This window comes from Glandiceps talaboti, chromosome 3, assembly GCF_964340395.1.
Source record: "Glandiceps talaboti chromosome 3, keGlaTala1.1, whole genome shotgun sequence".
Lineage (NCBI taxonomy): Eukaryota > Metazoa > Hemichordata > Enteropneusta > Spengelidae > Glandiceps > Glandiceps talaboti.
Window position 1 is genome coordinate 5,756,018 of NC_135551.1, and position 27,118 is coordinate 5,783,135.

The following is a 27,118-nucleotide window of genomic DNA, read 5'->3' on the forward strand; positions in this document are numbered from 1 at the left end:
AAATTAATTGTCAACAATATTCAAGACAATACATTACAGATTATGTGGTATTGGTGGTGAATATCTACTATCGGAAAATTGATTTATAACATCTAATTACTCAAAAATATTGAAAATTTCAAGAGTTGATATGCAACTTTGATTGTAGATCACAAAAACTCAGTTATTTGTAAAATAATTGTTAAGAAGTATCGGACATTTGTAGAAGTGGTATGACGTCATAGTAACACCAGGTTCGACAAACGTTGATGTCCAATCACGGCTGTACTCTTCACGGGGACTCAGAGTTGTCAGACGACAGAATTGGCGGGAGTTTCTGAAAACCTGTCTTCCCTGTCAACCAATAGGTTATTTGATTGCCTTTACCCTGTGAATAAACGAAAGGGATGGAAGAGGAGAGGGGAATGTGTGTGTGTGTGGGGGGGGGGGGATGGGATAGAAAGATAGTGAGGGAGGTGTGTGAAAAAAGCGAGAGAACAATGTCAGGACGAATGGAAGAAGAGAAAAGTGAGAGAGAATGAGAATGAACGTCAGTCTGCTTTTCATATTTGATTCTTAAACAGAGGCGTAATCATTTACAATAATACGGTTTCTTTTTATACAATGCTTACACACTATCATAGGTTGACAATTTGCCAATATCACGTGACTAGTCAACGCTGATCGATAACAGGTACACTGGTATAGTACCTTAGGCACGATGAATCAATTGTCTAACACAATCAACACTCTAAAAACTCAATTGAATTCTAAATATTCACAAAATTGACGACGTAGGTGGTGCATGAATTGAAAATATTATACCGTATACGTGCGTATCTGACATGAATGATAGACGTGGTAAACAGTTGCCGGAATGTGTGTACTACAATTGTGCAAATACTTATTTTTCATGGTTAACAGTTGCCCGAATGTGTGTACTACAAATATACTATACTTACTTTCATGTAAACTTCTCCTCGTTTCGTTACTTCATAGTTACCCAATATATTCAATACATTGACAGTGTTACTACTAACATGAATACGTAGAGCTGCAATAAACCACACAAGTACATTGCATTACAGTGCAATGGTAGGCAAATGGAGAAACAATTGAATCAAACAATCAAACAGACAGAGACAGACAGACAGACAGACAGACAGACAGACAGACAGACAGACAGACAGACAGACAGACAGACAGACAGACAGACAGACAGACAGATAGATAGATAGATAGAAAGATATATAGATAGACAGACAGACAGACAGACAGACAGGCTGACTGACTGACTGACTGACCGACCAACTACCTAACCAACCAACCAACTAACTAACTAACCAAACAACCAACCAACCAACCAACCAACCAACCAACCAACCAACCAACAACCAACCAACCAACCAATTAACTAACTATAACTACTAGCAGTAACCAACTGCAAAAAAGTACGAATTACATAATACGATCACAATACGTGCAAACACATGGACAGAGCACAAAGACGAACGGAAGAATGCATTGAAAACTATTTTTATTGACTTTTACTTTATAAAGTCCTGGAGTTCGGTTTTAGGAAAACATTGATTTGTCCCACCTTGTCCGGTACTTTCTAGCCTGGACGCTGTATTCACCGTATCACCAAACAAACAGTACCGTGGCATAGTTAACCCGACGATACCAGCAACACATGGCCCTGAGAACAAACAACAAATACATGTAACATGTACAATGGCATGATTAACCCACTGACGGTACCAACACATACAACACATGCCCTAAAAAACAAAACAAAATCCTGAAAAAGAGAAACCTACCAACTGTTACTAAACACAAACGTTTTCTGTTTTTATTTCTACAAGAAAAATAAATGACAAAATATTTCCCGTCGTTTTCTAGTTCAACATCAGTACGTAGTTATTGTTTTGAGTAATAACAATGTGTGAATGCAGGTGTCATTTTATTGGATATTTATGTCTGTCTGTCCTTCCTTCCACTCTTCCTTCCTTCCGTCCGTCCATCTGTCAAACGCAGGCTTCATGTTGTCCTCTTTACGGCAACACTATGTCACTATACTCCCAAATATTTTGGCACTTTTCACGTTTTCACTATCAAAAACAAGGAACAATGACCTATGTTGATGGAAATACTATAGTGTTTGTACCTGTATGTATCCCTATTCTGAGTTGTAATTTCTCGTCAGGCTTATGTCTGACAGTAAACGTCATGGTTGAAGTGAGTAGATCTAAGGCCATTGTGGTGATTTCACCAGCGTGTTGCTTGCCATTACGTACTGGTAAACCACTGACCACCATGTAGGCATCACCAATCGTCTCAACCTGTCAAAGACGGCACATTTATTAATATTAGCCATGTGAAAAATCTGCTATGAAATTCTAAACAGGTTTATTACACGTCATATGAATATGATCGAATCCATGCATATCAACGTTATTTATTCACAACCATGAATGATGCAAATATGAACGGCAATTTCACTGTCGTTAGATTTCTTCTCCAAATATTTGAGGCATGAAAAATGAATAAAACTTTTGCGATGATGTCATTAATGTTATTACTTATATTGTTAGCACCTGCAGCACGAACGACGTATTCACACGTTGTTGAGACGTAGAACGATCAACGATCCGCATTTTCGGTTCGAATGCAGACAATCGTGGCGTGCACATGGTATAATGATTGATATCCTACCTTGTATACGTCATAATGTGTAATAATGGCATCAAATAAGGAGTACAAATCATTCAACAGTTGAACCACCTGTTTGAGGAAAGTAAAGACGATAATTAGTACAAACAGATGACGCCGGAAGTTGATCAGGTACATCTCATTTACTGTATAATATGCAGACATCCGTCAAGTTGTAATTGCAATAATCAAAATACAGTTCATTGACAAATTCTATTGTACCTGCATTGGAGTGCTGATCGACGACAGTTGCGTAAAGCCGACAATGTCCGAGAAAAATATGGTGACTTCGTCGTAAGTTTCTGCTTCGACTTCATGTCCTTGTTTTAGTCTGTCAGCCACGGTTCTGTAAAATATTCAAAGTTCTTATAATTATCCGTACCGTTTTTATAACTTTCTTTGAAATTCAAACATTTAAAACAATTAACACTGGTTGACGCATGTCCATGGCTTCATCAAGTGATATTTCTTTCTATAAGAAAGGATTATTTGAGCCTGGCTAAATACATACTGTAGAAAGTCAATGTTTTGCATGGAATGGAACCCCGACAATTCTTTGTTTTTAATCATTAACAATGGCATGGTCTCTATGTAAAGTTTTGGAGAAAAAGAACAAAATCACAATCACCAAATATAACACTTTGAGGTAATATCCGAGAACAAGAAAATGTGAAATCTGTGCTAAAAATTTCACGGACTCCTGATTTTTGTGCATGTTGCCTAAAAGTGGTCATATGAGGATTGAGTATTTATTTTGGATTTTTAAAAAACAAATTATCACCGCTAGGTACTTGCAAAAACAATGTGAAACAACACCGATCAAGTCTGTGTTTGTAACTCAATTCATTGCAAGACGCTACAAAATAATGATGCAAAGGTTTGTTATTGTACGTACACTAACAAAGATTTTCACATATATTAATCTTTGTACAATTTATTCTTAAAAAGGGACTTAACACAATGTTGATTCACTTTGAATTTTCAAGTAGGAAGCCTGCATAAAGTAGTTTAATAATTAAAAAAAAATCAAAATAAATACCCAATCCTAATGCCACTTTAGAAGGTATGGTGCGTAAAGCAAAACATACATATATAACAACCAGATTAGTTTTAGTTAAGGCATTAGTTGACATGAAGACAATTTAAATGTTATTCTCATACTGTGGTAACATCTTGTACAGAAGCTGATCGGTTTTCTTCTTTTCTTGAGAAAGTTGATTAGTTCTCTCAGCCACAATTTCTTCTAGATTATTTGCATATTTCTCTAGTAAGCCCACCATGTTGTCCATTATGTTTGTGCTCCTGTAAATACAATAAAATGAATACAAGTGGAATGGAAAGAATAATTACACAATCCATTTACTTTTCCACCATAAAAAAAACGTTTATTCGACATGTGATAGATATATCACAATTGCAACGTGGGTGTTTGCACGTCAGGATAGGAATGATCATGAACCCTGCCCACACAGGCCAAGCATAACGTACACAATGGAGCAGTAATTATAGGGTAGAATAAAATGTTCTCGGTCCAAGGAAGTATTTCATACAGCTCCAGGTTCTAGATGGAAACATAACAGAACATTATAAAATAGAGAAAAACGCAGTTCAGGTGTTAAAATACACATGAACTTAAAAAGATGTTGAACATTCAATACAAACCGCGTTGGTGGAAAAATCTTCCAGATATTATTACACGACTATGTCACAAATATCACATACCTGTGTGGATATGCAGCTCGTATCACTCGTTTAATATATACAAAATCTGGACGTAATTCAGGATTTTCGTCCCAACATTCCTTCATTAATTTATGCATTTCAGATGGACATGTTTCAAGCGTCACTTCCGGTCTAAATGGCACATCCAGTTTGGCCTTTACTTTCTCGACAATTTCTGTTAACAGAGTGAGATGCCAAAACAAGAGTAACTATTTATCTTCTGTGTACGTAATTTTCGAGACATTGTCCTATGCTATATCCAACACCTGTACATGTAGTTTTGGCTTAATGAATATAATTAAATTATGTATTACACTCCTTTCAATAACGGTTTGTATCTAAATCGAGGGAAACTTAATGTGTCTGTTGGACTCTTGCTAAAATCATGTAATATACACTGTATAAGGTTTTGGAAGGGGTGTCAGTATACCACTATCCCTGCAGGTGATAAACCCTTACTAGTCACCATAGACACATCAACCTTTTAGTTGCCTACTTCTTATAAAAATGAGCTATGTAAAGATGTAAAGGTTTTGCCATTACCTCGTGGTGTCATGACGTCATCATAATTGTAGAATGGTTCAAACCGTGTTACTATTTCTTGCAGAATAATACCAAAGCTGTAAATGTCGCCCTTTTGGGACCCCTTTTCTAGGGGGTCTGGTTCGCGCAACAATTCCGGTGCTGTCCAAAATTTACCTGCCGGGAGATAATATGCTATTAACTATCTATCTAATGAGAATTTCGATTGTATCTAGCACAAATTTCATCACAGGCTAGGGTGAAACCTGACAACACGATCTATATATAGGAAGGTAATTGGATAAACTTGGCGTTATTTCCATGGCAACTGAATGATATAATACGATCAATTTGATATCATTTCCCATTTCCGACTCAGCTGACGAAAATAAGAATTATGACGAAAAGGGTCTTATCACTCGAACTCTGCCACCAGTTGTGAAAACTCGGGTTACGTATTTCGTACTTTCTAGCTGCATGAATGAACATATAGGGTATATTAGAGTAATATAATTATACTTGCAAAGGCTAAAATGATGTAGGCTTGGTGTTTCACTCATGTAACACCACATTTAATACACACCCTCAGACAACTTGAATTCAAAATGAACAATTACATAGGTGACGTGCTCAGTGGAAATGTAGAAGTAGTTAAGTTGAAATGTTGATTATCAGTTAGAAAATAAACAATTGCTGCCATTAAAATCATCAGGCCAAGTTTAATGTTTTAACTAGAAACCTGTTTTTACTTCACTGTGAGAGAATAGCAATGCTTATCAGTTTTCAATGTGATTGTGTAAAGGATCCTGCTGTGTGTATTATGTCTATGTTATTGTTAGTCTGGAGTTGAAGTGTGTATCTCTTTCTGTCAAAAACATAATGTCCCATGTGTGAAACACCAAACCTACATCATTTTAGCTGTAATAGTGATTTTGAACTCGTTTACTCGTCATATCAGTCGACCATCACAGAACTAATGACTTAGAGGTGACTTACCATGATGTCGAACGACCATAAAATAAATCCTGTGTACGCTGTTCGAAGATATACAACTAGACTTGCCTACTGTTTGATGAGTTATTTGAGGGAAGTGTATATTGAGCGATATTAACACATGTCCGAAATGTACAGAAGAGGTTTGATCAGTCGTAAACTTAGTTGTATCCATCACACAAAATGTTGTTTAAAGACGAATCCTCACACCACTGTTTCCTTTTTTTTCTGGTTAATTTTGTCGACACACTAACATTTATATCATGTCATTCCGAAGCATACCGGTAGTATTATTCACTACACTGGCAAGACTATTAGCTTTATTGAGAATTTATCTATTTATTTAGAATTACAAACTTCTGTGAACTTTTCCAGACGATTGTGAATAAATGTGGTGAGTATGGAATATTGCGGGATTTCGAAAACGGTGTTTGCGACAAACAACCGACCAGACGATTTTGCAACAGTCAATATTGATTATTTTCATGCCAACTTGGTAAATGTTAGAACAATAGAATTAGCATAAGTACCGACGACTGTTCACCACTAGTGATCAGTCAACGATGCCCTTGCAAAAATAGGACGTTCGACTAGTCTATACTTCGAGAGAGGTCGGCTGGATGGTACTGTAACTTACTCATATATTTAGCATGTTCACCGACGTACACATCTTGTGATTGGTTGGCTTGGAACTTCCACAATCCATAGTCACTTAATTTGACCAACCATCGTCCATCTACCAAACAGTTTGATGACTTCAGTTTACCATGAGTTCGTAAAACACTCTTATGAAGGTAAATCATACCCTGTATACATTAAATAAAATAGTTTCACATCATGATCAAACAAATGTATTAACGCTAAACTGTGAAAAGGCCTGAAAAGGGAGTTTTCTAGCCATTTCCCATTGAGTAGTTAGTCCTCCATTGGGACATTTTAGTAGTTTGGCGATAGCACAATACATTGTGTAATACACATGGTATTCTCTCAGGACGTTAAGGGATTTTGAATTCAATGTTTGGAATCCTTATTAAGTTAAGTGGTTCTAAACAATAACACGTTCACTAACAAACGGTGTAAAACAATAATTTCACCTGGAACATAGCGCCAACTGGATCGGCTAAAATGTTGCTACTTATTCGTTGCGTGTGATGCCATTATCTTTACAGATTTTACACTCTTAATGATTGGGTGACAATCTGCTAACATAATGATATTAGTATTTCACATACAGAAAATGTAGGAAAGTTAAACTCTCAGACCACCTTGTTTGGTGTTCTGAGATAAAATGTAGGAATACGTTTGTTGCTGAATCTAACAATACACTATAACAATTGTAGTAGGTTTTTTGTAGAGCCAGGCAACACTCTGTTGAAAGTAAAATTCTTCTAATTGTAAATAATCAGAATTAAAGATATTGTTGTCCTTAAAGACACAATAACAACATCTTTGTGTTCTTTTCCAGAAGGATCGATGAGGAAATATTCACATTTTTCTTATAAAATTGGAATACATAATGGCAAATGACTCTGACGTCATTTGGTACTCACTGAAACAATGTCGATAGCAAATGAAAGTTTAAACATCCAATCCAGGTTTATTTCTATGTTTTCAATGATATCCTACAGATAAAAGAAGCATGAGAAATCAAAGAACATGAATACAAAGAGTTTGATACTAGTATAAGTGTTCAACTACAAGACGACATCAACATAATAGAAACAGATGGTCTCTATAAAGATGAAGGAATATAGTAATTTGACATCGTTTCATTAATATAAGTTGAGGTCTATGTATGGTGAATTGAAATGAAAAATGTGATGATGATGATGATGATAATGATGATAATGATGATGATGAGGAGGAGGAGGAGGAGTATAGTTGCATGTATATTATTTATATTATCTGTACACTCCTACTTCTACATGGGCTATTAAATGGTATAAAGTTTTGTTTCATTTCGTTTCACTTAATACCATAATCCCGTCCACGGGGTACACACCCCGCTAATGAAAGCTTATATTAGCTTTTGCTTTTACTTTGTTCAAGAAAAATTTGGCCAATTAGTGTTACCTTAAAAATGATTTAGAATAGAGGTCAAAATGAGCTTAAAATCAAGCTATTTTAAAATCCAATATGGCCGCCAAATTATGTCGAGCTCACCCTTTGAAGGTATGCAGATTTCATGAAAAAAAGATTGTGACGCCCTACATTTATCTCACCATTTCAATACGACCAGTTATAGATATAGATTTCGTTTGGCAAGGTTTTGGGGCATTGAAATAACTAGATACTGAGACCTGAGACGAAGTCTGCTTGTGTGAAATCTGTGTCACACCCAGGTGTTTATAGGTGATAATCGAGAGAATATCCAAATACAACAACTTACCTGTAGGCTTCCCTTGGGACAATATTGAGACACTATACATATGTTTGGTGCCTCAATACAAGCTCCAATAAAAGAATTCAGGTTTTCATGACGGACTCCTCGCACCTGCCGAAAATTGTGATAATGATGACAAGACAAAGAACGAGACATTACTTTTATGAACACGGTTTTATAAAGAGAGGAAATGGGCCAATCGTAAAAGTGTAATGCTAAGAAGTTACTGATGGAAAGACAAATATTTACACCTTGCATTCCCTTCAACTGGCGAATTTATTGACTTGTAATCCATAGTAAGACGAAGTGCCGAGGTGATCAGAATACAATTTAAATTCATTTTTCTGCAAAGTACTACTGTTACATTTAAGCACAATCCAATTTTCTAACTGTCCTGTCAACGTTATCTGACAATAACACAACTCCACTGTACTCACATCCTTTAATTCCAACAGCTGCTCTCTGTCCAATGGGATGCTGGTTTTATACACTTTTCTGATAGCAACCATTTCAGACTGATGAACAAAATGTTATTGAAATAGAAGTAAGCAACAAGCAAACAGGAAATGAATACAAAAAAAACCCACGTCACCAACCTGTGTACCTAATCACTCCATACCTGAACTACCTATTTCTACCAATTTCTAGCTCTGAGAAACCAGCCAATCAAACATATGCTATGTGGTAAAAGATATCAAAATGATCATCATATGACATCAGATTTTCTGTTGGTCACCATACCCCCCCCCCCCCCCATATCACTCTCAAAAATAAGTTTCCTGCCAACATCTGGTATCTCATCAGATGCAAATAATTAACAAATATTAGCATGAAAACAATCGTTCTATTCACCAGACCAGATAATATACTGCTCATTTGGTTTCTGATCTACAGAATGACCTCTGTTTGAACTTATAACCACTAGTTGAAGGGGGGGGGGGGGCTAATAGTTTTCATCTTGATAACACATGTTCCAAGTAGTACAGCCATGAAGTGATTAGCTGACAGCACAGCATGACACGTATCTTACAGCGTGGCAGGCAAGCGGCCAACCTTTTACCAAGCTGTCCAGTGTACAAACTCATCATAGCCATCAATTAAATATCAATGACAAACACAAGTAAACTATAAACTAAACATCTAACTAAAAGGAAATAAAGAAGACAATAAAGATACCAGCCAAAGGAATGGTTCAAAACAAGTAAAACAAATCGATTCAACATGATAGGAGGACATATTTCAACAGTTTCACTACAGTTTACACAGTGTACTATATGAAATATCGCCATACCTTATACATTCCTGTCGTTGTGAATATCTGAACAGCGCCCTCAAAGCTAGATCTTCTAGATAAAATGCCTGACCCAACCATGCTGTTTGATATTCTTGATGGCAAACTGCCTCGGATGCGAGACTGTAAGTATGAACATGATGGGGAAATAGCAACGCAATAAGATGCAATGTCGATTTTGGATAATTAACGCGTGCCCTTATCATTACGACACAAGTGGTGATTTATTAACATAGTCATGTTTAATCAATAGACACTGGTTCATGGTTCTGTACGGTGACAAAAAAAAACCTCCGTCCAACCCCCCCCCCCCCCCCCCCCCCCCGATCCCCGTAATTACGACCCTCTACTTTTCGTACTATCCATCCATATCAGGTTAAAACACATGACATCAACATACCCCGTGTAACTTTGGCAGAACAAGGTTGTTATAATCGATTTTCCAGGTAGTACTAAGGACTTCCTGTTCATATTTGTACTTCCGGTATACCAGGAAAGCAATCAGGAATATCACTAGGATTAACATGGAGGCGATGACACATATCATTACCAGTATCTTTTCATCTACAAGACAAGAAAACAGGTAAAGAAGGCTATGGACATGACGCATTTCCGTCACAGGACAGTCAATACTGCTTTAGGGACCAGTCAGTTGCTATTCAAAATAAAGAATAAGGATCTAACAAGTCGTTACTCAGAGTTTCACCCTTTGAGCAATCTTCAGACTATATATATATATATATATATATATATATATTATATGTATTATATATATCCACATGCCAGATATTTCATTGTGACTCGGAGTGGACTGTTTGTGACCATGTCTCTAAGACAGCAACATAATGTAATCTGGGGTCACATGGCAATCTTTCTAAACTAAAGGTCACAATTATATCAAAATTGAGACATTTTAGAAAATTGCCTTTGAGTACTGTGTTAACTCTATGGGAATATAATGCATTGTCAGTTTCCTTGAAAACATTATGTTGAACCTCTAAATTCCTTTCATTTTTTCAAAATGACCGAGAACAATCTTTCATATGGTAAAGTTTGGGGAGAGATAATTGAAGAACTGTGGTGTCCAGGGATATTATTCCCCGAGGTGCATCATATTTAAAAAGTTACTAACAATGTCATTAATGACCTAAAGTTACTGTAAGACCTGGATATTGTATATTTTGCAAATATGTAACAATTACAAATTAATTGAATGATAAAGGATAGGATTCCACTAAATGCTATTTATAGTATTGCACTGTATGTATTGATGATCAGACATAAGTACATGTTACTTCACTGAATTGTTAAGATTATGTTCCATGAAAGCTTTCCTCTCGACAGCCTTGAGTCATTCAGTCAGTTTCAGGCCTCTTTCACAATTAGTGTTGCAGCGGTTTCGAAATCAGCTGAGTTTCATCATTATTCATATGTGATTTACTCCTAAGTTTATATTATGTGTTTTTTCAATCAGTGATTTCTTTCCTCAAATAAATAACAATTGTCGTTGTTATTTTGTGTGGTGCCCTTTGTGACATCTAGTCGGTTGAGGAAAACACTATATATGTCATGATATAATTATTTTGACTGCTTGGAATCTGTAGCTATTATAGGTGAGGAGAATTCATTTTCAGAGCTTTGTCACTGACAGTGAAATCTATTTCAGACTAAGTCTCGGTCAGTAATGTCATATGGTAGGGTTTTGCTTCATGTTATTACATTATTGTGAACGATGTTGGAGGACACATGTATGGTTTATTTTTATTTCATCTATTTACTACAAAAAGTGTACTATATAGGTATTATCAAGCAGACTGATGATGAAAGAGCTTGTTTCGAAAGATCTGTAAAGCTAATTGTGAACGAATCCTCAAACTGAGCGACTCAAGGCTGTCTAAAAGAAAGCTTTCATTGAATAAAATCTGAACAGTTGAGTTAAATGCGCGAAGCCTGAACATTTCTGGTCTGCAATACACACAGTGCAATTTTTGAAATAGTGTTAACGGAATTCTATCGCTCCCAAATAATAAATAATAATAAATTCATGTTTTACCATCACCATCCTCTGATATACACAGTTCATTATGAAATCCACATTCTGGAATGTCAATTGGTGGTTCCGATCCTCCCCCTGGCCATGTTATTTCTGCATCTTCAATAAAACTCCAAGTGGATATTTTAGCATCAAAATGAGCAACGACTTCAAATAACTCGTCTGACTTGAAGTTGTACAACACCATTTCTTGGTTTCTATCACCATTGGAGTCGATACTGACTTGACCTGTGATACCTGTCATAGGTTCAATAAGGATTAACTTAATTATTAATTTTAACTGAGTTTATTTCCTTACATAAATTTGAATATAAAATAGAAATTTATAATAGACATTGTATAAACGTAAACATTTGTTTTACAATCGCAGACATCAGACCGTGGACTAACGAAACCATTTACGAACAGGGAAAGTAAGCAAATGAATTGGACTAATAAATAACACTTGTCACAGTATATATGTTGGAGTTACAGAAACTTGTATCACTTTTCATGGTTTGATAAGAACAATTTAATGGCCTCTTTGCATGTACATGAAATGGCAGGGGAACTTAAACTTTGATTTCGAATGCGAAATATTACGTAAAGATGCCATACAAGAGTTCTTATCAAATTGTGGAATGTGATACTTATCTCTCTGTATTTCCAGCATGCTGTGCCGAGTTATTAATCCAATTCATTTGCTTACTTTCCCTGTCCTGTTTGTAACAGGTCCACAGTCTGATATAGATTGTAATTTGCACCATGGAATCATAATGTTACCAAGCCTGTATATCATCTGGTGAGAGCTATTTCAGTTGAACAGTTTAAAATATAACAACTGAAGGCAGACTGGTGCACCTCAAGGCAATAGTCGACTGGCCGGCTCCAAGATGTATTGTGTGAAATGGTGTCATTTATGCTCATATGTTTAGGCTTTCAACTTTATTACATATGAAATCACATTTTGTATATAAAATGATGGAAAAACATGTTGACCACTTTTGAGTGGTTTAATAAAACAAAGACTAAACGCCGTCAATTAATGGTAGAGAAGGACTTAACTTATGTACCTAGATTATGTTAAGGTGATAAGATTTCAGAGCATTTCAAAAGTTTTTGATATGGAGCAAGTGTTTTATTTGCAAAAACAATGAAAATAAAATAGACAGTTTACCTTCAAACATTACATTTCTCATCCTCTTACCAAAGTTACGACCATCTCTTGGGTCTTCATTCATATCCAAAACCTCTTTCAACGTAGATGCATATAGCCATACAGCATCGTGGAGGTAGGCAGCATACATACTCACCTTGGCAAACAAACAATCACACATATATAAACAAACAAACAAAAGAGTAATAAATCGACCAAAAAACGTAGTGATCAGAAAACATGAAAAAGAATGACAAAGTGAAAATGAATGAAGGAGAATGAAGATTCTATATACATGCACAACTTAAATAAAACAAATGGCGACCTAATGAGTTTTTTGTCATATTTCCCATTTATATCAGGACACTCATCGTCCTGTCCATCAGATGACCAAGTTTGACCAATAGAAATGTGCCTACCATTGATACATGGGTTAGGTTTTCATACCATGGTGGTTCAATCATACCAACTCTAACCTCTTCCAAGAATTCATAATAATATTCGTCCTCATACGGTTGGATATCAACAACAAGTAGAGGTTTGTAAGCGATTGCAGCAGCCTTGTCCGCGCCATCACTTATTCTCCAGTTACTACCCTGTGTAACAATCGTAAATTGACATTAACAATATATTGTAGTTCATCGTCCTTACGTTTTACAACTGTTGACGAAATAGCGTTGATTTTGTTTGTATGGAGTGAACTAGCTAACGAATAAAGGTAGATCAGTGGTATACTGTATTATTGGGTGTCCCGGATGTAGATTCATTGGATGTGCTAATCTTACCAGTGCATGTTAGCATACCTGTATACTTGAAGGAGTTGCGGTACAATATTTGTTTCCGCTAACCTAAATGACATTTTGATTTCTTTGCATTTTCACAAGTCCATCTCGTCTACATTTCCCTGGCATTCCTCCAGAGAAACTGATTGGTCGAATACCCAATTATTTTTTTCATTTTATTCTTTTAAATATTTTTTGAATATTGTTTCATTTTATCTATTTATTACGCCTCATCACAGACAAGTCAAAATTACTCAAGGATAAAAGTTAAAGTATATGTACAATAGACTACAACAGGACAGAAAGACATATACCCAAAACACTAGCGACAAGTTTTACACGCAATAAAATACAAAAGACAGTCTGTAAAGGGAATGGACAAACAGGTGACAAGCATAAGTTAAGATAGCAGAAAACAGTGTTGAAGTGTTAGTCCTACACGTCAACGCATAGGCGAAGTGCATGTGTTTATATCTTTGAAATTATCTACATCGTAAATTGACTGATTCTATGTCGTAAACAAAAACTGAACGCTCAATCGACTCTCGAGTATCAATAAACACAATTTGTTTCGATCTCTTGTCTTTCTGTTCCGGTCAATTATTGACACTGCTCATCTCTTGTCAATACGCTTTTCTCATTCCTGATTGTCATGAACAGGCAAAGTCAACACTATTGAATTGATCTATTCATTTCGATAGGAACATTGATCCGATAAAGTGTCGATGGAAACATAACAAGTGCAGCTAAGCACGTCAAATGCAATCTACCGAATCAAGCACGAGACAAAAGTACATGTCTGTTCTAGACTTGTGTTTATAATGTAAATGTATCACTGCCAGTTGTGTTTATGTTGCACGCTATGTATACGATCTGTGGTTGGGTAAGGAATGACATCCCATGTGTTTAAAGAGGTGAAAATATACTATGTTGTCATTGTGTAGGAATGAATTAATCTATGCAGAATTCCAGGGAATGTTTTGTACACTAAGATGGTGTGAATGTTTGACATGTATGTCTAACTATCACTCCATTGTCAGAGGAGATAATCTTCCTGATACAAATATTGAACATTTCCAATTGCTTTAAGTTAACAAGGCTAAACCCGAATATCTTGCAAGTTGAAAAAGACAATTCCTTAATGAGATGTTACTTGTATTTCTAGATTAACCACCCATGTCTTAATACAAATATAATGGGGTGGAGGTGGGGGAGTGGGGGGGGGGGGATTACGTACCCAAGGGATGACTCGTATAATCAATCTATTTACACCATCACCATGTGTAAATATTCTTTGTCGATGGTACAGTTTTCGACCTGTACAGCGTTGTTTTCAATATAAAGATTTTCACATTACCTCCAGGGACATGATAAATGCAAATTTCAAATGCTTTAATAAAAATGGTTCCCACGATGTAGGAAAATGTAAGTTAATTGATAATAATTTCTCCAACCCGATGTAATCAATTAATTCTATCTCTCTGTCAAATCCCGTGACGTCAATGCTAGATTTATTTAAAGCTTCTTTACCGGGTCATCGCATAAGAACTGTATAAAGATTCACAACCAAATCAAAACGTGTCAAGTGTTCAATTGTTGTCACTTTGTAAATCGATTTAGACATACATGCATGCATTTGTCTTGTGGTGAACCCTGCTACAAGATCAATATAACCCATTACAGTATATATACATATATACATGCCACAGGATCAATATAGCCCGATACAGCAATACTCTAATATAATAGCCTCAAGCTTTGATTTAATTGACTGGGTATCGAATCCCACTGTGAATTAGTAGCAATCGAAGTTGCAATCAATATAGAAGTGCTATTTCAATGATAATTACACCATTTTCCTTTACCATAGGCCTACATTTGTCATTGATTATTGATACCATAGACGTTCATGTCGTTATTGAGGTAGGCTACATTATACACGTGTTCTGCAGTCTGTGTCACAAAACTTGATTCTGTCGTCTATATGTGTACAATTACAGTGAGTATCACAAAAGGAGACACGTAATTGGGTGAGAGACTTAGTAGATAAATGGACGCGGCGGAATAGGGGTTATTAGGAATAGTGGTTATCATAATTACGTCAAATACGGTTAAGTTATTGAAGGTATGTGCTTGAGAACAGGCTTCTGTATTTTAGTCGCAAATGATGAAAGAAAATGTTCAAGAGGCATTAACAATCGTGTTCCCAGACAATAGAAAAGCTCTTATTTTTTCGCAAAAAGGTAAATCGAAATTGATAATCATATTTACTCAAAATGAAGAAAATAGGAAATTCTTTCTACTTCAGAAATGTGCATGGATAATAATAATTCAGTTTTTCATTTTGAATGTTATCAATTGGATAGTGTTATATAATTTATCCCTCAGTATAATCAACATATGAAGGGTCCTATTTTCGACTTTGCAGGCTTTGTTCAAATAATTCGACGATTGAAATATGTTTAAATGTCGGGCAAAATCATGCCTTACAGTTGTTTGTCAGGTCTAATCAGACGAGGTAGTGAGTACAAAAAATGTACATCCTTCAATGAGTAATCAATTACGTTCAGTAATCTAGATATCCAACGAGCTTTTGCCCAAATAGAAGACTGTATTGCTTACGCTTTCTTCTGCTAGCTTGTAAATATCATGTTTTTTGTTATTTTTTTAGGAACATATGCCTACATTTGTCATATCGATGAGAACTGGGTATTTATTTTGAGGGAATTTTGAATGATAGTATTAATGTGCATGTCGCTTTCTTTACAGTATGATTTCCCATATGCATAAACAGTTACTTATAAGTATGTCAGCAGGACGTGACGTAGGGTTTACTAGTCTGTACCCATTTTATTTACAAATCACTTTCTGTACGTAGAATAGCAAACTGTTTTACACATTTAAAAATAGTTTTTAACAATTTATTGAGTTTAAAATGGATTCAGAGGGAAAATCCTTTTAATATTAGTTAAAAATCCTAAATAAATACCAGTTTCTCATCGATATGGCCACTTTAACCATAATATGATCTAAATTATATATTTACCACAAACTATGCTATTTATTCTTCTTCACAACCTACGCAGTGTGTACATTAATTATGGTCTATTGACGGCCAGCTTTGGGTCTGTATTGAATTCAGAGCAGTACATATTCTCTAATTTAATAGATTTCGACATGATGTCTTAAAAAAGAAGAATCCACTGACAACAAAATCATAACAGCACTCTATCTGCCTTATCAAATCACATACATTTGTCATTGTCTCAGCTGCCTGAAATCTTGAGTCATTGTCCCCATATTCTTCTCTGAAGCATATTGAATGTTATGGATTAGTTGTATCTTGAGTACATTATTTTGACATGTTTTGTTCACCTGGCAACGCAGATGTCCATACTATCGTTATACTATTGTAACAAAATTTGACGAAATCGATATAATCAATATTAGGAAGGAGAATAAAAGTTGAACTTACAGCAAATTTGTATCGACGTCCATCGATTACAAGGAAAAGATGTTGCCCTGTCTCCACCAATCCAAGTCGTGATGCTGACAGCATCGCTGATCGTGTTTCAGACTCGGTTGTAGCCAGAAGTATAACTTGAAAGAGTAGGAGAGAAAACAAGAAAAATATAACTTTATATCAAAGAAAATATGTGTATTTTCATAGGAGTAACATTAACGCTTTCTTGGAAGATTACAGAAACAAATCAGGTTCCTCAGGAACTTATAAAAGCACCTTCGATTTGTCCACAAACATGATATATTAACGTTAAGGTCGATCTCAATTTACGATGATAGCTTACTTTGTCAGAATGGATAAAAACAGTGGATAGTAACAATACGTCCCATATGGAGATCAAAATGTATACAAAATTGCAGATTATACCAGATGTAAACTGAATGCATTCCATGAGAGCAAACATTTAGATTGTTGTTCCTATACACCTTGTAGAAAAGAAAGATTCTGCACTATTAGACAGGATATTGTATATATTTATTAGTTACTTACATCAATAAAATGTAGCATTGGAACTACGCTATACACACTTTTTCTACCCGAGAGTGTGGTATGGTACAAATTTTGAAAAAAACGAAATGAAATATAGAAGGTTCACAATTGTTAAAAGATATACAATCAACTTGCTTCATGTAGCTACTAGAGGGCCAGCACATATTAGTGTTTTTTTTAAATAAAGCAAGATCAAGATAACTGCTTCATTACAGGGTAAACAGAAACGCGGGAGTGCAAACAGGTATCAAGCGAAGTACAAAAAAAAAAGATTTTCAATATTGATTGAGAATGAAATAGTGAAGAGATGAATTTATCTTGGCGAATTCTCCAGGATGATTGCTCACAGATGTTATCGATCTTATGACCAATACAGCATGCAATGTAAAGCATTGGTTCAATCTTCAAATTAATATAGGTCACACTGTACCAAGGGTTTTCCATGATCTAATTACCAAAACAATGCAATTAACTTTTTAAAACTAAAAGCTAGATAAATAATATCTTCAGAACAGATGCGCCTTGGTATCATTAATGTATGTACCAAATTATATTGAATTAGCATGCCTAAGTGAGATAGCCTAATTACCAAAATGATTGATTATGCCAATGAATAATTAAGATACACGGAATGTTTACCAAAACCTAATCAGTTCTAATCATTACCCTAACGAATGTGTGCATCAAATTTTGTTGACTGGTTTTGGGAAAAGATGACACAGACAGACAGACAGACAGACAGACAGACAGACAGACAGACAGACAGACAAACAAACAAACACAAGCAAGAATACACACGCACATATACGTTTCATCCCTAATATATAAACTCCGTTAAGGACGGTAAAATGGTACTAGCCTTTTGATAACAATACTTTACACATTGGTCCTATGACACCAGCAAAATATCACTTGTGTTAAATTTGATACATGTATAATATCCAATACGTTTATATAATTTTACAACGTACATATATTTGGATGTTAGTGTGTTATTCGTATTCCAAATTTGTCTTTATTTACACGTATCTCTGGTCCATGGACATAGATTACTTCCTTGAAAATTATTTCCATGGCTTTTAACAGACCTATTACTTTCAAATATTGTATGATTTTTTATTTAAATTTCTGGTGCAGTTCCATTCCATGCCATTCCATTCCATTCCCATCCCTTGCCTTGCCTTGCCTTGCCTCCCTTGCCTTGCCATCCCTTCCCTTCCCTTACATTCCTTTCAATACAATATATTGGACTATACAATTCCTAGCATTTGTAGTACAAAATAGCATTTTATAATACTGTGTTAATTACTTTGATGTTACCTTGCCAAATGTGAAGGGTACCCAGGTTAGTATTTGAATGTGAAGGAGAAATTCATAGATGAAAGGGTAACCTGCATGATACTGTATATAACAAAGAACTGACATTCAACATAATTGTGACTTCGCTGATCCCTAGAGACATCATAGGTTACTTACACAAATTTACATTTGTTTACAATTGAAAAGTTTCAGTAAACTTTGCCATTCCGTTTTCACTCAAAGATATGCTAAGACGGAAATCAAGCTATAGGCAATAATGAATGATTAAAACTGCTGTTGTTGCTCATGCTAGATTACACACGTGGGTGATAGTGGTGTCTTGGTTAAGTAGATGTAATCATCCTGAAATCAAGATAGCTTATTAAACTCTGAATGACGTTGAATGTAGAGCCACTTGAGGAAAACCTGCTGTCAGAGAAGCCACCCTACTATACTGTGATCGTAATCAACGTCCATTGATTGCTTGTATCGACATGTTTTAATAGTTCTAGTTTGTGACTATCAAAGTTTGACTATAGCTTGATTTCCGTAGTTTTTTCTTGGGGAAACAACTATTAGGATTTCAATTTGACACTAATGAAGGATGATAGAGTCATGCCAAGAGCATTGCTTAAATAATGTGTGAGTTTGTCGTCTGTTGTAACTGTCATGTGATGGGAAAATTCGTGGCATCCTGTATACCCATACCGTGTAGCGGTCAGCGGTAAGAAAAGAAATTAACAAAAATACCGAGATACCAGCATGGGAAAGAATAGACGGGAAGGAGCAATTTTTGAAATTGCGTAATTTTTATAATTAGCTTATTAAACTACTTAATTAAAGCACTGTCTATGATTAAAGACAGTTTACTATTCGATCTCATTGATGGACTGCTGGTCGTTTCCCTAAAATGATGTGATGAAATCAGGCATTGCCATATAATGTGTTAAAAGGAGACAATTGAATGAAAAAGAGCATAAAACAAGAAAAAGTGGGAAATGCTTCAAACTTGTAGGGCAATCATTATGACTTCAGTAAATTACCGTAATGGAAAAATACAAATTGAAACTGGATGGTCTGAACAAAGTAAGCTCAGTGAGTAGTAATGATGATGTGTGTTCGACATTGATATTGTGTGTGTGGGGGGGGGAGGGGGGGTAGGGGGGGCGTATGTGTGTGTGCGTGTGTGCGCTATCTGCTATATCTGTGCTTGTATATTGTTTTTTAATCATTGTGAAAAGTGTTGCGGAAGATATAATAAACATCACATTGCCCAATGTAATAGACAGTCGAGAATGACCCAATAGCTATATATATATGTATTAATAAGAGATTTGTCTGAAAAAAGAAGGTGTTCATTGCAACCGCATCGCGAACCGTCACCATATTATCTTCGTCAGAACTTCCATACACTTAATTTTACGTGCGTCAAATCTTGAAGGTTGTTCCTTAGGATACGATATAGTGTGTCATGAAATGCTTGTGGTTAACGTTTTTTAAGCTTAGAGATTTTGTTCATATCCACAATTTACTACGTGTACACGTACAAACAACATAATTCAAATAAGTGTCATTGATATCCCTTTGTTCGATGTCCCTAAGAAAGGAAAGAGTAGCAAACATAATTTTAAGGATGTTTCTAGACTGTCTCAATCACACTAAATTCCATTTTACGGCAATACTAACTATCATAACACATCGTGTTCATATAACCTTCAACGATTGGCTGAAAACGTATCACGTGGTATTGCCTATTGACCCATAGTGACCTCAATTTGCATATGGGGACCACAAGTCACGTTTTCATTTCCCTAGGGCAGTATGCACCTAGCACGTAAGTCTTATGGGGGATTTGCTTTGACCATTGAAAGAATATGTGCCGAATCCGCGGAGAATATACAAAATCGCAAATCGAAATAACATAATATTGCAATATGAAAAAAATACAGATTGTGCTCACTCAGGTTTGCATACTACTTTTGTAGCCAATGAAAGACTGATATATTGAAATCATTCCGATTCTGTTTGTGATGGCCATGACTTGTGTGTGTATGAGGCCGGGTATCACCCGAGTTTTATTTCCTTGTAGAGTTCGATTCGTCATTATTAACCATTCTAGTGGTTTTTACAAAATACTATATCTGTAGGCCTTTACAACTAACATTTACATCCTTGAGATATCCAGAAAAGAGAGAATAGAAACAATATGTCATCAGATCCATAGTAATATTTAAGAACCACAGGACATCCGTCCTGATTCTAAAGCTTTCACCTTGCTTGATGTCTGGCCTTCGGGCTACAGACCATTGCCACATGGAGCATATGTGCAGTTAACAGTAATATAAAACAATCATTAAAAAAAGATTGTCCAAGAGCCGTACTTGCACCGAGCTGAACTCGATCTAGCGCTGTATAATTATCAGTAATGTAAAATGAATGCTTACCATGAGGAGAAGAAGAAGCAAGCCTATATATGAAATTACAACTATCTAAATTTAAGATAGAAACATAGATAAAAAAACGGATGGCACATCACCTAATTGTTCAAAATCATTTTAATGCAAAGTAATCATTTATTATGCAAATTGCATCAATCACAACTATAAATATGTCATTATAGTATACGTATTTCAACATAGATTGATGGAATTGGAAACTCCCTTTCATAATTCATAACATGTATATTTAATTGGTTAATTAAGCCAGGCGCACACTAGAGCAATCAGCTGGGCAAAATTTCACTCGTGGCAATTTCCTCTCGCCGATTCCTCTCGTGTGCGAACAAGTTTTCCCGAGATTTTGGTCATTCGTGGCCGTTAGCCAAATATCTAGCTTGTTTGATAATTTTGGCCACTGGTGAATTTATCCTCATGTGTGCGCCATGAATTTCTTTTAAGAGCAGATGCGCGTGCGTGGCGATGATGTAATTACAAAACGTTTGCCCCAGTCTAAAACACAGGTGAGTAAACTTCTACGTCTATGTCAATAACTACGGTATTTTCATGATTTTAGAAGAAAAAGTGTTGATTTTTGGCCAAAATACCTGTAGCCATTGCTTTACTGAGCGAGAATAGTCACGAAACTGCTACTATATCCACCATTTTAGGTACAATTGTCAGATATCATACATACATACATACATACATACATACATACATACATACATACATACATACATACACACACAGATGCATGCATGCACACACACACGGACAGACAGACAGACAGACAGACACAGACAGACAGACAGACAGACAGACAGACAGACAGACAGACAGACAGACAGAGCTAGAAAAATAGTCTCATTTACAGAAGATAAAACACAGATCTTGATATCTAGGTCATCGTATTATACGCAGTATTTCTTAAACTCATTCGGGAAACTTTGACGAGTGTAATGTTGTATGTGTGGCTTGAGAGAGAGACACACATCACTATACTGGTTTTCGCTATTAAAGAAGTGATACTTTATTCACATATGTACAAATGGATACAATGATTCAGTTATACCTTGATAAGGCCAAGGATGTGGTATGTATTAATGTTTAGGTCATTATTAAGACCGTTTGGTACTCGCTGGTTTTAGTGGATACTACAAGGCTATGTGATGCAACCAAGGGCACTGTTTATCAATCAATGTTACCAGACACAAATATTGAATACCAGAAACAACAAACAACAAACAAAATGTCTGATGAGGTTTCATTCAAAACAATGTATTTATCAAATAAACTGTACCTCGCTGTCTGTAACAAATGCAGTCATAATTGATATACATGCTACACATACGTTAAATTACACTTCCACTAGACGACAGGGTCAAAGATATAAAATTGACCACGGGTTCACTTATAATGATATTGTGTAGACTACACTTTGCACAATACATTGATCTTGGTTTAACCATAGATGTACAGTGAGATAATATTCTGATCCATGCCTTAACGACGTATATCTGGTTACACAACATTATCTGAAGAGTCCGTAAGTGTAAAATCACATTCGTGAAATCTATAAACTATTCATGAAAAGTTGCCAATTAACAACTTGGTTCTCTTTACCGCAGGTACATGATTTTCTGAAGCTTGAATTACCAACTTAAGAAAAGCTATTAATATCGCTGCGTTATATATTTACACCTTTTACTTTTACGTCACGGCTTGCATTTCAAAGAATCATCTAGTATTGTTTGAATCTTCGTCTTCTGTTGCTCAAAAGCCAAGGGAAGCATCTAGTATTTATTGTTAAAGGGTGTGCAACCACGAATAACGATGTCAGTAATACGTCTCTTAGATTATAGTTCATAGCACGCTGTATTGCCTGCTTGGCAAGTAATCTCTTTACAAAGCCTGTGAACACAGCCTGTTCAGGCATTACTAAAATGGGGATAATAAACGTGCAAACGTTCACACACTAGATACTGATAGGACGTGGCACTGCCTACATCAGTACGACAATACATTGCAGTCTGGATTTGTTCAATTTTGTCTATGTATCATTTGAGATTAATTCCAACTATTAGGCACCTGGTGAAGTTAGACACTGACAAGCAAGACCCCTAGCCCTCCTTTTAATAATCGTATTAAGACAGCCCATGCCTGATCTTTTTATTCGTCATGGCTAACATAGGGAATTGTAAGTTGTTGTTATTTAATACAGACTCAGGAATTAGTATCCATGTGAGTGGAATATGTGACATGTATATGTCAATGTAAAGTTACTAAAGACGCAGTGACTCATTTCATATTAGCAATAATTGAAACATCTCCAAATACGATTAAATGGCATTGCATATCCATTACTGCCTTTGGCCATTTCAGCGAGTGATTTTCAGGGATACATTGATATCTTGGTTTAGTATATTTGTATCGCATGGTACCTGAACATTAACCAGGATATAACATTTCGACTTCCCTTTGCGTCAAGATTAAACTATTCACAACCTTCCAACTAAACCTGCAGATCTTATCTTTCTGTACTATCGACGTAATAAAACTACATGCATGATCAGTGATTTCATATCTCTATGTGTTTACCATGTATATTAGTTCGACATACAGAGTCTAGTTGTAAACATCGGAGTATGAAAAGTTATATTTTTGATGCAGTAGGTGAATAGAAGGGTAGTATGTGAAAGACAGATTAAAGATAAGTTTGAATGACGCTTCTCGAAATAAGTAATTATATATGAAGGTGGGAAAAATATAGTAGAGCCTTTGACAAACCATCTTTACCAAACATGGCTATCGTGTTTTTAAAACAAAGTTTTATCACATAGTGGAAGTAACAGTTAGTTGGAGAAGTCACTTGGAGGGCATCTGAGATAATCACCCTCCTTTTACACACACACACACACCCACACACACATTACATACATACATACATACATACATACATACATACATACATACATGTACATACATAGTTAGTTAGTTAGTTATTTTATTCACTGTACTTTTTAGATGTAGATACACAAAACCCAAGGCAATGGCACCGCTAACATAAATTTAACACACTAAAGTAAAAGTCGATAAGTACAGAGGGTCAACCAAAGGCAGATGGCACATAATTATATTACATGTAACAGTTCAGACCTGGAGTCAAAGAACACTGAAAATTTAAACACTTCGGATTTACGACAGTGTATATGGACATTTTCATATATGGATGGCGGACAAGCTATAAAGCAGTTTGAGATTATCTATGGTCGTAGATTTTAAGAATATCTGATGAGATTTTGACCATGGTAACAATATCCGTTTTACAAAAAAAAGTCTTTTAATGAAACAAAGCTGACACCGGTTGGCTTGTCTTATATGATCTGATTGTGGACAATTTAGTATTACATCAGCCTCATTTGTACCTCGCCACAACTACAAATACGTGCTTCACGTGGTGTAATTCGCCGACCGGATCGTGAACAAGCTGGGGCACAGAGTGGTCGCGGGTGTATGGCGCATATATTGACATTGAGACTGTTGATAGACTATGCAAAATCTAAACGAATTAAAATCTTTATCACATTCGTGGAATTTTCTAAGGCCTATGATAAAGTCCCCCGGGAATCACTTATTCAACTTTTACGTGTCATGGGATGTGGCAGTCTTATGGTCACGGCTATTGCCACTCTGTATGCAGAAACAAGATTCATTTTAGGTCTAGCAACCATCGTTGCATGTATTGGGGTACGGCAAGGCTCGCCTATGAGTTGCTTTCTATTTACATTATATGTAAATAACATAATTCGTGATTTGAAGGCCAAGTGCGGAAATGATGGGTACCTACAATGGCTTCACTCTCTCCTCCTTATGGATGATACTATACTTCTTTCCACTACTAGAGATATGTGCATCAGGAAGGCGACTATACTAGCTGAATTCTGTAATCGTTCAGGAATGGTTATAAATCAAGGAAAGACAATGTTTATGGTGATAAATGGATCGGATGCAGATAAGGTTGCCATGACAATCGGTGACCTGAAAATTCAAAATTGCGACTCGTATGTTTACTTGGGCGCCACTTTCACACAAGACGGAAAAGTTGCTACTGCTGTTGATGAACAATGCAGATCTAAGCAATGTCACCTGTGGAAATACATCGCCTTTGTGTTAAAGAAGATTGATTTTCCATTGTGGATAAAGAAAAAGGTTCTCGAGGCCGCGTTGTTGTCAGCGATATTATACAGCTGTGAGACGTGGCTTTATAATGGATACCTCCTGGCAGAAAATATGTACATTACCTCGATCAAAGCTATGCTATGCTAGGTGTGCGTAAATCATCACCGAATTATATATGCTTACTTGAGATAGGACTACCTACATTGAAACAGCGTATTCGGTCAACGCAGAAATAAATTCATCAGTAAACTTGTACAGGAGCGTGCAACCGTTCGGTGTAAACCACTTTTCTAATCGTCGATAAAAAATCACATCATAAACTTTAGCCAGTGACATACATACATACATACATACATACATACATACATACATACATACATAACATTTGTCATACGAATAGTAACATTGGTTATAGCAACAATGCCTTTTGCCATAGCAACATTAATGTGGACGGTTTAACAATAACATTAATAGGAACAGTAACATTTGTTATTGCAAAAGTAACACTGCCATGATAGAAACATTACCATAGACCATAGCAACAATAACGTTGGCCATGGTAATAACAGACGTGTCTACCTGTTATCCCAATAATTATGTAACTTACAATGGGAAATTTTAATAAATGTAGTTTATACTATTACTAAATGATATTGGTATTGCTTCGATAATGTGATCAAGTAGGCAATTATGGGTTATTAGATCACTTCTTTACGAAACAGACAATGTACAATTCAGCCTTTCTCTTTTCCTTTCCTTGTGAATAAATACTAAAATTAAACTTACTTCGTGCCTCCTTGCTGAGTTCTTTTAACTTTTCGTCCAAATCTGTGGTTCTGGTTGGATTGCATCGTCTTGTAACAACGGAGACGTTATATAGGGCCAGTTGATCATTCAGGTTACGAAAGACGATGTACGGCCAACCGATGGTCGATTCGACACCCAGAATCCCTACGTGTCTCCATCCATACAGTCGTACGAGTGAGACCAATGATTTCACGTCTTTCAATGCTGGTGACGATACACGGCTGAAAGTGTCATAAATTCTTTTGTCAGACAATACTTCAGATCTTGCTACATAGCTTATCATTGGGATGTTCCACTCCGAAGCAAGTAAGGCACAGGCCTCGGCATCTGTTGAACACGGTGGTCCGATGCCCCCGTAGACATTGTTGTTCGTCACTTCGCGGACAAATTCACCCAGACATAGTTTACCGTTGTCGCACATGCTATCAGCAATGGTAAAATTTAAGGTGATGTTTGGAAAGTTGACTGTATCCGCATTGATTCGGTTACAGGTAACCTTCATTGCGGCTCCAATCTTCTCTGCCCGAAATGGTGCTCCTTGATAGCTAGTGATGAAGAACGACAAAGGGTACATTGTCGTCTCTACGTACATTACACTCAAAATACTCGATAGGAGCACGAAAAGCGAAAAGGCAGATTTCTGACAAAGCGATGTCATTATCGTTAAAAAAAATTGTGAACGTGTTATAGCCGGAAAAAAACACGATTTAAAATTCACTTGTGATGCGTGTGAATGATATATGCTTCACGCTATTGTTGTGTTACGCTGTCGTCTGCATGTATGAATACCACACGAACTCTATGGATGACG

At 36.1% G+C, this 27,118-nt stretch overlaps 1 protein-coding gene across 1 annotated transcript; it reads right to left on the reverse strand.

The window, feature by feature from the left end:
- Nucleotides 1–271: 271 nt before the first annotated feature.
- Nucleotides 272–26,881, reverse strand: LOC144432712 (atrial natriuretic peptide receptor 1-like). The gene is made up of 20 exons (XM_078120978.1): nucleotides 26,287–26,881; nucleotides 17,048–17,172; nucleotides 13,210–13,386; nucleotides 12,812–12,947; nucleotides 11,656–11,892; nucleotides 10,003–10,166; nucleotides 9,603–9,725; nucleotides 8,749–8,826; nucleotides 8,318–8,422; nucleotides 7,479–7,550; nucleotides 6,566–6,734; nucleotides 4,957–5,112; nucleotides 4,414–4,588; nucleotides 3,853–3,993; nucleotides 2,914–3,037; nucleotides 2,695–2,763; nucleotides 2,147–2,321; nucleotides 1,580–1,678; nucleotides 942–1,033; nucleotides 272–367 (listed from the first exon to the last, which is right to left on the reverse strand). Exons 1-20 carry the CDS (start codon nucleotides 26,879–26,881, stop codon nucleotides 272–274), a joined length of 3,108 nt encoding a protein of 1,035 aa, XP_077977104.1.
- Nucleotides 26,882–27,118: the final 237 nt, after the last annotated feature.